Source organism: Cetorhinus maximus, chromosome 7, assembly GCF_964194155.1.
Source record: "Cetorhinus maximus chromosome 7, sCetMax3.hap1.1, whole genome shotgun sequence".
NCBI classification, from domain to species: Eukaryota; Metazoa; Chordata; class Chondrichthyes; order Lamniformes; family Cetorhinidae; genus Cetorhinus; species Cetorhinus maximus.
The window spans coordinates 8,394,463-8,408,708 of record NC_135885.1 but is presented as its reverse complement, the minus strand read 5'-3'; the positions used below and the strand labels follow the sequence as shown (position 1 = coordinate 8,408,708).

General features: G+C 46.4%; 1 protein-coding gene across 1 annotated transcript in view; it reads right to left on the bottom strand.

Annotated features, from left to right (window-relative positions):
• myo7aa (myosin VIIAa) overlaps window positions 1-14,246 on the bottom strand; it is a 198,058-nt gene that overhangs the window by 97,929 nt on the left and 85,883 nt on the right. The window contains exons 15-17 of the mRNA XM_078545043.1: window positions 10,149-10,286; window positions 7,958-8,116; window positions 4,902-4,994 (exon numbers count right to left, since the gene is read on the bottom strand). Coding sequence (XP_078401169.1) covers window positions 4,902-4,994; window positions 7,958-8,116; window positions 10,149-10,286 — 390 coding nt within the window. The remainder of the gene's footprint in view (window positions 1-4,901; window positions 4,995-7,957; window positions 8,117-10,148; window positions 10,287-14,246) is intronic.

The following is a 14,246-nucleotide window of genomic DNA, read 5'->3' as shown; positions in this document are numbered from 1 at the left end:
CCGGCACCTTTAAAATAGTAAAAAGATCCTGAGGTGCTTCGCAGGAGCATTAGAAAATAAAACTGGACACCGAGTCACACATGGACAGAGACGTTAGGGCAGGTGACCAGAAGCTTGGTCAAAGAGGTAGGTTTTTAAAAGGAACTTCTTCAAAGGGAATTCCAGAGGCTAGGGTCCAGGCAGCTGATAGCACAACCACCAATGATGGAGCAATGAAACATTTGGAATGCGCAAGAGGCAAGATTTGGAGAACTCAACGAGGAACTATTTAAATTATCCATCTGTGGGGCCCACTCATCAGTGCATTTCTAGCTAAGGACCACTTCACAATTCCTGGACAATAATCGGAAGGAATGAGTCAGCAGCTATTGATTCAAAGCCCTCCTTCTCACTATGCCCCGTGAGCTTTTCCCTCTCCAGCAATACATCATGCTGCCTCTCAATTTCATTCAAAGGCAAGTAATCACCCTTTTATGCAACAGAGATTCCTTACTCCCTTAATTTTGAAATCTCGTGTCCGCTATTTCAAACACTTACATACGAACTTAAGGGTTAGGAGCAGGAGTAGGCCACTCGGCCCACAGAGCCTGCTCCGCCACTGAACAAGATCATGGCTGGTCTAACCATAACCTTCTGCCTACCCAGATAACCTTTCACTCCCTGCCTTAAAACATTCAAAGGCTCTGCTTCCTCTGCCTTTGAGAAGAGTGTGACTACCCTCAGAAAATTTCTTCTCATCTCTACCTTAAATGGGTGACCCCTTATTTTTAAACAGTGACCCCCCCCACAAGAGGTAACATCTTCTCCACATCCACCCTCTCAAGACCCCTCAGGATCTTATGTTTCAATCAAGTTACCTCTTACTCTTCTAAACTCCAGTGGATCCAAGCCTAGCCTGTCCAATCTTTTCTCATAAGACAACCCGCCCATTTCTGGTATTAGTTTAGTAAATCTTCTCTGAACTGCTTCTAATGTATTTACAACCTTCCTTAAATAAAGAGACCAATACTGTACACAGTACTCTGGGTGTGGTCTCACCAGTGTCCTGCCGAACTAAATAACCTCCCTAGATGTGGTTTCACCAGTGTCCTGCCCAACTAAATAACCTCCCTGCTTTTGTAATCAATTCCCCTCATAATATACAATAACATTCTATTAGCGTTCCTAATTACTTGGTGTACTGCATTCTAACCTTTTATGATTCATGCACTAGGACACCCAGACCTTTCTGCATCTCAAGAGCTCTGCAATCTCTCATCATTTAAATAATAAGCTTCATTTTTATTCTACCTGCCAAAATGGACAATTTTACATTTTCCCACATTATACTCCATTTGCCAGATCTTTGCCCATTCACTTAACCTATGTCCCCTTGCAGCCTCCCTATGTCCTCTTCACAATTTCATTTCCTACCTACCTTTATATCATCAGCAAATGTAACAACCATACTTTTGGTCCCTACACCCAAGTCATTTATATAAATTGTAAAAAGTTGAGTCCCCAGCACTGATCCCTGTGGCACACAACTCATTACATCCTGCCAACCAGACAAAGACCCATTTATGGCTATTCCCCTTTTCCTGTAGCTAGCCAATCTTCTATCCATGCCAATATGTTATCTCCTACACCAGGAGCTTTTATTTTCTGTAATAACCTTTGATGTGACACCTTATCAAAATGCCTTCTGGAAATCTAAGTACAGTGCATCTACTGGTTCTCCTTGATCCACAGCACTTGTAGCTCCTTCGAAGAACTCTAATAAATTGGTTAAACATGATTTCACTTTCACAAAACCACATTGACTCTGCCAGACTGCCTTGAATTTTTTTTTTTAAGTGCCCTGCCATAACATCTTCAATAATAGCTTCCAACATTTTCCCTATGACAGATGTTAAGCTAACTGGCTTTGTTAAAGCTAACTTTGTCACAGGGAGCAACTTTGCCTGGGAACAACTTGGGAAATGCCCCTCAATCTTCAATTAGAAGGAAATAAGATTGTGCAGGAGGGGATGGGAGAGAGTAGCCTATTGGGTAATGGCTCTCTCTCAGGTGGGATTATTTCGAAGATGACCAAGGGAGTTTCCCAGGTGTCCTGGCCAATATTGATCCCTCAATCAACATCAGCAAAACAGATTATCTGGACATAATCACATTGCTATCTTTAGGAGCTTACTGTGAGCAAATTGGCTGCTGTGTTTCCTACATTACGACAATGGCTACACTTCAAAAAGTACTTCATTGGCGGTAGTGTGCTTTGGGATATCTGAAGATCGTGAAAGGCACTATATAAAGGCGAGCATTTTCCCTTCAAACCAACATTTGCCTTTGGTTCCAATGCAGAGATCAAAATATGATTTAAGAAAGAAAAAAATGTTATGGTCACTACCCGTTTGGTATTAGCTGAATTCAGTGCAGGACCTTGGTGTAGAATTGTAACCTTTTCCAGCATTCAGAGCACAGGGGCTAAGGAATTAAAGCAAGTGTTCGCGCCACCCCATTCTGGAGGTGAACGGGAATGAAGAGAATACAGCAGCCCTGCTCCCATAGAACTTCACACTGACCAAGGTTTCTAAATCAACCTGTGGTCCAGTAAAAGACTGAGCCAACTGTCTTGTTTTTTTATTTCAATGATGCCCACAGGCCGTCGACATTGTAGCTGAGCTAACTTTATTGATAACACGTTTTCCTAACATAAACACATATCTCTGCAGTAACTGAAATCTAGCGAGGCAGGCTCCAACCTGTGCTATCTGACCTTCAACCCCCCAGGTCAGGTGGCCCCCCCTATCTCGTACAGAGTACCGTACAGTATCTAATACTGGAGTCCACTACCACAATCAACTAGTATCATGACACCTACATCTAAACAACACACCTGAAGTCTGGCAGGCAGAAAAAGATGCAAAGCATGTTTGGGTTCTTGGTTAATAAAGATGATACAAAAAGGGCTTCACTGGTGAAGGGGAGAACATTCACTCTTTCAACAAATATGGGGAGGTGGTGGTGTAGTGATATTGTCACTGTACCCATAATCCAGGGACCCAGGGTAATGCTTGGGAGACCTGGGTTCAAATCCCACTGCGGCAAATGGTGAAATTTGAATTCAATAAAAATCTGGAATTAAAAGTCTGATGATGACCATGAAACCACTGCCGATTGTAGTAAAAACCCATCTGGTTCATTAATGTCCTTTAGGGAAGAAGGAGTGGTTGACCCTTAAACGCCCTGTGAACAATTAAGCCTAACCAGTGATGCCCACATCTCATGAATGAATAATTTAAATAATATATATTTTGTGCTTCTTTTCTTCCTTTGTGCTCATAGGACTGCTGATTTTAGCATGGAAATTTTAGCATCCAAGATTCAGCATCTCCAGCTCAGGTTAGCACAGACTAGATGTAGGGGAAATAACATCTAACCAGTATTACATTTTAACACCAGTCTCATGCAGACAAGTCTTAATGCACCAGGGAAGCAGTGCTATTCCTCCATCTATGTAATGCTGTCACTTTACAGACCTACGTCCCCTTGGATTTAATTTTCTCAATCTTGTTCTAAGGAAGACGAGTATGGGAATGGAAATCAAGCAATGGATTAGCTCTGGTTGGAGACAAAATGTACTGCAGGAACTCACCAAGGCTCCTTCGACAGCACCTTCCAAACCCATGACCACTACCATCTAGAAGGACAAGGGCAACAGATAGATGGGAACATCACTACCTGGAAGTTCACCTCCAAGTCACTCACCATCCCGACTTGGAAATATATTGCTGTTCCTTCACTTTTGCTGGATCAAAATTCTGGAACTCCCTCCCTAACAGCACTGTGGGTGTACCTCCACCACATGGACTGCAGCGGTTCAAGAAGGCAGCTCACCACCACCTTCTCAAGGGCAATTAGGGATGGGCAAAAAATGCTGACCCAGCCAGCGAAGCCCACATCCCGTGAACGAATAAACAAAATAGTAATTGGAAGAAGTGTAGTGAGGTGTTATGCGCCAGTGAAGTATCACTGCAACTTAATGGAAGAACCTACAAGACAGGTGAAAGACTGGCTTTGCTATTTAGTGCAGAAACTCAGGTAACATGAAGGAAAAAGGAACAACGGCTGAATACTAATGAGTTGGGGATGCTGAGATGGATGTGTGGAGTAACGAGAAAAGACAAAATCGGGAACCAGCACATCGGGGGTCAGTGAAGATTGTGTGACATCAAGGAAAGCTGCTGGGAGCGAGCGAGCGTGAGAGAACGAGTGAGCGCGAGCTGGGAAAAAGTGATGAACCAGCATTGTGGTGACCCCAGGTCAAATGGGAGAAGCTGGAAGCAGCAGCCAAGTGGCACCCAGGTGCTATACTTTAGGAAAGAATTTCACTGTTGTTCCGATTTACATTTATCACTTAATCAACAGCACAACTGACTAACCTAGTCATTTTCACATTTCTGTTTTGTGGGAGCTTGCTGTGCATGGATTGGCTGCTGTGTTTCTTACATTACAACAGTGACTACACTTCAAATGGTAGCTTATTGGCTGTAAAGCACTTTGAGGCCTCAGGTGGTCATCAAAGATGTTACATAGAAACCAAGTCCATCCTTTTCTTATTTACTCCTTGCCAGCCAGGTTAACTTGCCAATGAAAGTAGCCCACCACAGAACAGAGGCACATTGCACTTGGCTTCTCATAACCCTGCCAGCTAATGGCCCCAATAGGAAGGTTGGTCCTAGCTGGAGCAGACAGGTGGCTGGTGATATTAAGGGTTCTTTCAGCTGGTGCAGAGAGTTTCACCCCAACAATGTGGGGTGGAAGCCAAGAGTTCTAACTTGACCAGCCAGCATTCTTCTCTCCTAGCACTCCCCCCCACTGCTCCCCACATCTCTCAGCCATCACCGGGTATGCTCACACACCTTTAGGAAGATCTTAGTCTTTCCAATCTGCCAGTCGCCATCTTGTCCTAGAACCGCTTCTGCTATTCGCTGGCAGGTACCTCGCAGATCTCCCTGGGAACAAAGGGGGACATATTAAATCGACAGAAACGTAACTCATTAATAAAAAAAAAACATAGCTCAACCCCAGAGCAGACTTGATCGGGCACCATCGGGGTTCCATCAAATGAGTAGCACTCTCACCTCCAGGTGGCTGGCCCCACTCCAGAGGCCTGACCACCTAATCTAGGCTGAGGCTTCAGTGCAGTGAATGTGGCACCAGAGGCAACAACTCATGAAAATGTTGATATTTTTGTGCGGCAATGAAATCACATAGGAGCAAAAGGTCAGTAAATGGAGATGAGATACAAATCGCCCAGGAGCCGATTAAGCGAGATCATAAAATCACAAGGCCAGAGGAACAAAAGAAATAGGAGCAGGAGTAGGCCAGTCAGCCCTTTGAGCTGCTCCGCCATTCAATAAGATCATGGCTGATCAGATTGTGGCCTTAACTCCACTTTGTCAGTCCTCCAAACCCTCGACTCCCTTGTCAGTCAAAAATCTGAATATATTCAAGGCAGAGTTGGACCATGACCCAGCGCCTCCACTGCTCTATGGGGAAGAGAATTCCAAAGACTAAAAGACCCTCAGAGAAAAATTTCTCCTCATCTTGGTCTTAAATGGGAGACCCCTTTTCTTTAAGCTGTGGCCCTAGTTCTAGATTCTCCCATGAGGGGAAACATCCTTTCAGCAACCACCCTATCAAAACCCCTCGGAATCTTCTGGTTCAATAGGATCACCTCTCATTCCTCTAAACTGCAATGGGTATAGGCCCAACCTGCTCTTTTCCTCATAAGGCAACCCCTTCATCCCAGGAATCACCCTAGTGAACCTAGCAGATGAACAACTAAGAGGCTGAATGGCCTACCCCATTTCCTAATGTTCCATTCCCAGCCACTGATGAAGGTAGGTGTAAAAAAAATCCTGTGCTATTTGGGTACCTTCTCCCTGTGTCCTGGCCAACATGCGTTCCTCAATTGTCATCGCTAAACAGATTAAAATGTGTTACTTTTTAAAATCTCATCTGCTGTTCGTGGATGTTGATGTGAGGAAAGACCTTAAAACTTCAGCTCGTCCTGTTATATCAACGCATGGAGCAAACAATAAAATCTGTGCGACAATGGCATCACAAGGATCACACGGCTTGAGCAACTCCTTCACGCAGCCTACACTGAAGCAATAAAAGGGTACTCCAGATGCAGTAACAGGCTGCGTTACTGCAGAGGCACATGAAGGGCAGGACACATCTCTAAGGAACAACTGAAGAATGGTTACTGCCATTTCTCTTCCAGAGAAGACACACACACAGAAGAAGTTCTGCTCTTCCCTCCGACTGGATCTCCAATTGTCTCTCCTGTTCACATTCACTGCTTTCTAGTTCCCTTCTCGTGCTTGGCCTTGCAAACCTGTTATCATTTCATCTCTCCTACCCTCCGCCCTATCACAAACCTCCCCTGTTGTTCTTTCTACCCCCCTCTCCCCCTTTTCACTTACTCAATGTACAGCCTGTACTCTGTTTCTAACTTTTCCCAGTTCTGATGATAGATCGCGAACTTGAAATGCTTTTCCTCTCTCCACAGGTGCTGCTTGACCTACTGCGTTTTTCCAGCATTTCCTGTTCTTATTTCAGCTTCAGAAGGTGCTGCGATAGGCCTCAGCTGGGAGACAGATCTCTCAGAAGGTTAAAGTTGACTTGTCAAAGGGCAGTCAAGTCTGGGAATCAGCAGACTGGATTAGTGAAACTTCATAGGGATTCTAACCAGACTGGTTATGAATAACTAACGGACATATTCTTCACCAGCTCCTCCCAAAACCAGCAATTTCCACCAACCAGCAAAGCGTGGGAACACCACCACTTACACATCTCGACTTGGCCACAAATCGGCCTTTCCTTCACTGTCGCTGAAATTCTGGAACTCCCTTCCTAATAGGTGTGTCTGTCGCTAGCAAGGCCAGTATTTGTTGCCCACCCCCAATTACTCGAGCTGAATGGTTTGCTCGGCCATTTCAGAGAGCCGCTAAGAGTCAACCACATTGCTGTGGGTCTGGCCAGACAAAGGTAAGGACAGCAGATTTCCTTCCCTAAAGGCCATTAGTGAACAAGATGGGCTCAGGCACTCCATCATGTTGGATCATGTAACTGCCAGGATGTTAGTAGGTGAACTACATGGACTTTGGTCTTTTCTCATCCAGAAATATTTTGTTTTATTCGTTCATGGGATGTGGGTGTCGCTGGCAAGGCCAACATTGATTACCCATCCCTAATTGCCCTCAAACTAAGTGGCTTGCTAGGCCATTTCAGAGGGAGGTTGTGGGTCAACCACACTGCTGCAGGTCTGGAGTCACATGTAGGCCAGACTGGGTAAGGATGGCCGATTTCCTTCCCTAAGGGATTTAGTGAACCAGATGGGTTTTTACAATAATCAGTGATAGTTGTCATTCTTCTCTCAGAGGGTAGTGAATCTGTGGAATTCTTTACCGCAGAGGGCTGTAGAGCTTGGGTCGTTAAGTATATTCAAGGCTGGGATAGACAGATTTTTAATCAGTAAGGGAATCAAGGGTTATGGGGAAAAGGCAAGAAAGTGGGGTTGAGGATTATCAGGTCAGCCATGATCTCATTGAATGGCGGAGCAGACTCGATGGCCTGAATGGCCTACTTCTGCTCCCACGTCAAATGGTCACCATTACTGAGGCTAGCTTTATATTCTGGATTTATTAACTGAATTCAAATTCCAGGTGGGATCTGAACCCATGCCCTCAGAGCATGAACCTGGGTCATCCAGCGACATAACCACAACACCACACGGCCTGCAGCAGTTCAAGGAGGTGGCTCACCACCCACCTTCTCATGGTCAATTAGGGATGGGCAATAAATGCTGGCCTTGCCAGCGATCCCAAGAGTCTGAATGCAAAAGGTGAAAGGTCAAATCTCCAGTGGAAAAGGTTCTGCTAAAGGAGAAGGGAGATTTGGGATTTACCTGTTTGTAAGCTGGTTTGACTCCAGGCATCAGCACCCGATATCGGTCTACAAACTCCACAAAGGTGTAGCGAATGGGATATCCGGCTCGCCTGATCCGAATGGTCTCCATCATTCCAGAGTATCTCAGCTGCCGGACGCACAGCTCCCGGTCAAATAGCTGTCGGATGGCAGAGAGGTACCACCATTAGGACCATTTGAAAATACAATTCAGCCTCGGCGGATCAGTGGGTTAAGTGCATAATGCAGTGTGGAACTGAGTCAGGTGGTTCAGGAAGACTCCCAGTGTCGGCCCTTCTGTGCCGTTAGCTGATCATGGCGGCAGTGCCATTCAGAAAAAGAACCCGCAAACCTAAACTCCGCCTCCTACTGAATGCTGACCTGTGACCCCTGGTGAAAAGGTTGTATTTGCAAATTTCAGGTGGGGTGGGGGGGGGGTGCAGGCCAGATTGCGAAGGCTTTCATGGTCAAATGGCCTAACACATCAAAGTCACTTGGATGGTAATATCAGTCACCATGGAAATACGCAGCACGAGTTGTCACCTTCAGGGTGATCTATATGCTGATGACTTATGTGTCACTGCCCGAAGCACTGATTTTAACACCGTGGAGAAAACGCTTTCTGAGGCCTTGGAGGGACTAACATCCTACTATGAAGAAAACCACCTTCGCGCAAACCCATCAAAGACGCAAGTTTGTGCATTCCACCTCAGAAACCGTGAAGCCAAACACCAGCTTAAAGTAACCTGGTGTGGAGCAACACTGACGCATTGCGAGCACGCTATCTGCTTAGGAGTCACCCTTGACAGATGCCTCACCTTCGAGAACCACATCGAAAAGACAAAGGCAAAAGTGAGCGCACGAAACAACATCCTGAATAGGCTCACTAACACAAAATGGGGAGCAAGCTCGAAAACATTGCGAACCAGTGCACTTTGCTATTCCACTGCCAAATACGCCTGCCTGCATGGGAAAGATCTACTCATGCTAAGAAGATGGATGTCGTTCTGAATGCAAGCTGCCGACTTATCACAGGTTGTTTAAAACCAACAAACACCAACAGCCTATATATCCTGGCGGGTATCGCTCCCCCGATATAAGAAGAACGGTAGCCAGCAAGAAAGAGCGACTCCGTCAAACATCGGATGAGAGGCACCCTCTACATGGTCATACACCTACACCCAGCCGCCTAAAGTCAAGGAAGAGCTTCACGAACAGTGTTGTTCCATTACAAACAACCCCATCTGAAGCCCGCATCGCCTTGTGGAAGGACCGGCTCGCCAGTCTCAAACAACCCCCAGCGATGGGAATTCTACCGGATGAAAGCCTTCCTCCAGGAGCTAATTGCAACTGGGCAACCTGGAAGTGCCTTAACAGACTTAGAACTGGTGTAGGTCGTTCAAAGGTGTCACTAAGCAAATGGGGATATACAACCAGCCCGACAACTTGTGAATGTGGAACTGAGCCACAGACTATGCAACATCTCCTGCAATGCCTATCGCTAGAGGAACCCTGCACTGTTGAATTCAACAACAAGGCGCAAAAACGTGTCCAGTTCTGGCTGGGCCATGTATAGACAGTCCATGGACACGATAAGAAGACCTTCAGGGAAGAAAGATTGTGCATTTATATAGCAGCTTTCCCGACCGGAGAACACAGCGAGCGCTTTCATAGGAACATAGGAGCAAGAATAGGCCATTCGGGCCCTTGAGCCTGCTCTGCCATTTAACCAGATCATGGCTGATCTACCCTCAATGCCCTATTCCCACACCATCCCCCTATCCCTTAATGTCATTGGTGCCTAGAAATCTATCCACCTCCACTTTCGACACAAGCAAAGTGCGAGTTTTTCTTACTTGCTTGTACCACTGCAGAAACGTCCTCAAAAGAGACACATACTGGGAGGCTTGCTTTGAGAGCATAATGCGTTCTGAGTTTGCAATGACACTACACATGTAAATCTCTGTTTTCCTTTAAAAAAGACTCCCTGCTCTGTGAACTGTACCAACCGCCAAGATTTCAAAGCTTTTCCCCCCTCACAAACTCTCGTGTTGCAAACAAGTGCCTCCCTTCCCCAGTTAGTGACTTGCCCAAACCTGCCAATTTATATTCCTCCCATCATTTCCTGACCCAGAATTTCACGCAGATTAAATGAGAACCCGTCGCGCCCGAGGAAGTTGGCCGATTCCTACCATAGACTTCTTGTACTCATTGGGCTTGATGCAGCGAACGAAGAAGGGCTGACAGACACTGAGCGTTCTCATCAGCAATTCCAGCGAGCGCTTAAACTGGCTGCTGAGGGTCGGTGAGCGTTTCCTCGTCTCTGCTCCCTGGGAATAAGGGAGACAATGGAAAAAAAAAAATCAAAAAAACAACACAGGAAGCAATGAAACGACAAGAGACACTTTCCTTTGGTAGATTTGCTGCAGTGACTGTTCCCATTAACTCCTGCACCGCCGCTCAGTATTAAAAAGAGGGAAGGAGACCTTCTCCCCCCCGCCCTCACAAAGACCCTTGAAAGAAAAAATAATCCCCTCATTTGGTTGTTATGCAACATCTTGCATTTATAGATCACCTTTAAAGCTATAAAACATCCCAAGGTGCTTCATAAGGGTGTGATCAAAAAAAATGACGGCACCCAGCCTCATAGGGAGTTATTAGGGCAGGTGGCCAAAAGCTTGGTCAAACAGGTAGGTTTTAGGGAGCATCTCAAAGCGGGGGGGTCGGGGAGAGAGGCACAGGGAGAGGATTGCAGAATCTGGTGGAGGCAGCTAAAGGCAGGTCCTCAAAGACGGTGCCATGAAAATCATGGATGTGCAAGAGGTCGGAATTTGAGAAGACGAAACCCGAGGGCGATTGGGTGGGGGCTGGAGAAGGTTTTAAAGCTTGGGAGGAGTGAGGTCATGGAGGGAATTTGAAAACAACGACAACAACTTTAAATCTGAACCTTTTCCTGATGCAGCATTCTGATTGTGTTCGTAAACATGACTCATTTTACTCCGACAGTTGTCCTTCAATTTCCTCCTAAACGTTCATCCCTCCTATGAATTGTTCACTAATGTGCAGGGTTATATAACTGCCGTAAACTCCAGGTCGGCACCCAGACGTCCCGGGCCCACTCAAATAGTCTCTAGGCAACTGGTTTCTGACTTTGAATGGCACTTTGAGCTCACCGTCCATTCCTCACTGTTCGGTGCCAGGGATCCAGTGTGCCCTGGGCAGTGCCCCCAGAGCCTTCAGACTGGGCAATCTCCTCTCCGCGATCACCATTCCTAGCTTTTGACCTGCTATTGTAGCCACAGTATTTATATGGCTAGTCCAGTTCAGTTTCTGCTCAATGATAACCCCCGGGGTGTTGATAGTGGGGGAATTCAGTGATGGTAATGCCATTGAACATCAAGGGGCGGTGGTTAGATTCTATGTTGGAGATGGTCATTGCCTGACACTTGTGTGGCACGAATGTAACTTGCCACTTGTCAGCCCAAGCCTGGATATTGTCCAGGTCTTGCTGCATTTGGACGTGGACTACTGACCAGGCTGGCCGAGTCCTAAAGGATATAACTGCTAGACTGGGTCTGCGGCAGGTGGTGAGGGAACCAACAAGAGGGAAAAACATACACGACCTCATCCTCACTAACCTTCCTGCCACAGATGCATCTGCCCATGACAGCATCAGTAGGAGTGACAACTGCACACAGGTGTTGTGGAGACAAAGTCCTGCCTTCACACTGAGGATACCCTCCATCGTGTTGTGTGGCACTACCACCGTGCTAAACGGGATAGATTTCGAACAGATCTAGCAACTCAGGCTGGGCATCCATGAGGCATTGTGGGCCATCAGCAGCAGCATTCTACTTGAATACAATCTGTAACCTCATGGCCTGGCATATTCTCTACTTCACTTTTATCATCAAGCCAGAGGATCAACCCTGGTTCAATGAAGAGTGCAGGAGAGCATGCCAAGAGCAGCACCAGGCATAGCTAAAAATGAGGTGTCAACCTGGTGAAGCTGTAACACAGACTACTTGCATGCCAAACAGCATAAGCAGCAAATGATAGACAGAGCTAAGCGATCCCACAATCAATGGATCAGAGCTAAGCTCTTCAGTCCTGCCACATTCAGTGGTGAATGGTGGCGGACAATTAAACAACCCACTGGAGGAGGCAGCTCCACAATTATCCCCATCCTTAGTGAGGACGAGGTCAAGTATGTTTTTCCCTTTTATTGGTTACCTCAAAACTTGCCGCAGACCCAGTCCAGCAGCTATGTCATTTAGGACTCGGCCAGCTCAGTCAATAGTGGTGCTACCGAGCCACTCTTGGTGATGGACATTGAAGTCCCCCACCCAGAGTACATTCTGTGCCCTTGCCACCCTCAGTGCTTCCTCCAAGTGGTGTTCAACATGAAGGAGACTGATTCATCAGCTGAGGGAGGGTGGTACATGGTAATCAGCAGGAGGTTTCCTTGCCCATGTTTGACCTGATGCCATGGGACTTCATGGGGTCCAGAGTTGAAGTTGAAGACTCCCAGGGCAACTCCCTCCTGACTGTATACCACTGTGCCACCACCTCTGCTGGGTCTGTCCTACTGGTGGGACAGGACATACCCAGGGATGGTGATGGTGGTGTCTGGGACATTGTCTGTAAGGTATGATTCCATGAGGATGACTCTGTCAGGCTGTTGCTTGACTAGACAGTGAGACAGCTCTCCCAATTTTGGCACTAGCCTCCAGATGTTAGTAAGGAAGACTTTGCAGGGTCGACAGGGCTGCGATTGCCGTTGTTGTTTCCAGTGCCTAGGTCGATGCCGGGTGGTCCGTCTGGTTTCATTCCTTTTTTGTGACTTTGTAGAGGTTTGATACAACTGAGTGGCTTGCTGGGCCACTCAGAGGGCGTTTAAGAGTCAAGCACATTGCTGTGGGTCTGGAGTCACATGTAGGCCAGACCAGGTGAGGATGGCAGATTTCCTTCCCTAAAGGACATTAGCGAACCAGATGGGTTTTTAACAACAAAAACAAAAATAGCTGGAAAAGCTCAGCAGGTCTGACAGCATCTGTGGAGAGGAAGAGCAAGTCAACGTTTCGAGTCCGTATGAGTCTTCATCAGAGCCGTTCTGATGAAGAGTCATACGGACTCGAAGGTGTTAACTCTGTCTTCCTCTCCACAGATGCTGTCAGACCTGCTGAGCTTTTCCAGCTATTTTTGTTATTGTTTCAGATTTCAAGCATCCGCAGTATTTTGCTTTTATCTTAAGTTTTTACGAGAATTGATGATAGTTGCCATGGTCACCATTACTGAGACTAGCTTTACAATTCCAGATTCATTAATTGAATTTAAATCCCACCAGCTGCCACATGGGATTTGAACTCACGTCTCCAGGACATTAGCCTCGGACACTGGGTTATTAGTCTAGCAACATTGCCACCGTCTCCTCATAATCCTGCACTGTGATAATCTCCAGGAGTTAATGTCCTGGACACGGCTGCAAGATAACCAGATCATAAGAGGAATTAAAAAGTCTTTTACTCCCTTTACTCTTCGAGTTATAAAAATATTGGAGAGCGTTGCGGGGGCGGGTGGCGGTTGGAGGGCTGATTGGAAAGCAGGATGTCCTGTGATCTTACTTTCTGTAGGAGGCATCCCTAGCAACACACTGGGAATACACTATTGGAATATTGGGAGCACTGCCCATGATTGTCCAGCTGCTCATTTTAATGGATGAAAAATTATGAACAACACACATTCAGAAGTCTCCAATGTGTGCCCCTCATATGCGAAACTCTATATTTGGCAGCATGAATGACAAACATTGTTTCCCCCACCCCCTGGAGGACCTGTGCTTATTTTTCCAATGGTGAGGCACAGCAAAACACAGATTGCATGCTGCACAACTGAATCAACAAATCCTGCTCCAAATAACTAAACTCTGGCACGTCTGTTACGAGGAAATACGACCGGTATCAGTTTCTGATTTTAACAACAAACTGAAGGAAACCCGAACAAATTTTCATGTCTGATACGTAGGGTAGAATTTTGGGGGAAGGGAGGGGAACAGGGGCAGAGGCAGACAGGCCCAGAGAATTGCTCGCCACTGGCCATCAGGCCAGTTCCCCGCCGCCCAGTAGAGTTCAACAACTTTAGATCTTGAACTCCCTCCTCCATCCCCACCCCCTTTCCGTTTCCTCCCCCTCCCTTTTGTTTTTTACAATAATTTATATAGATTTTTCTTTTCCCACCTATTTCCATTATTTTTAAATGTATTCCATCCATCGTTTATTTCACCCCACCCC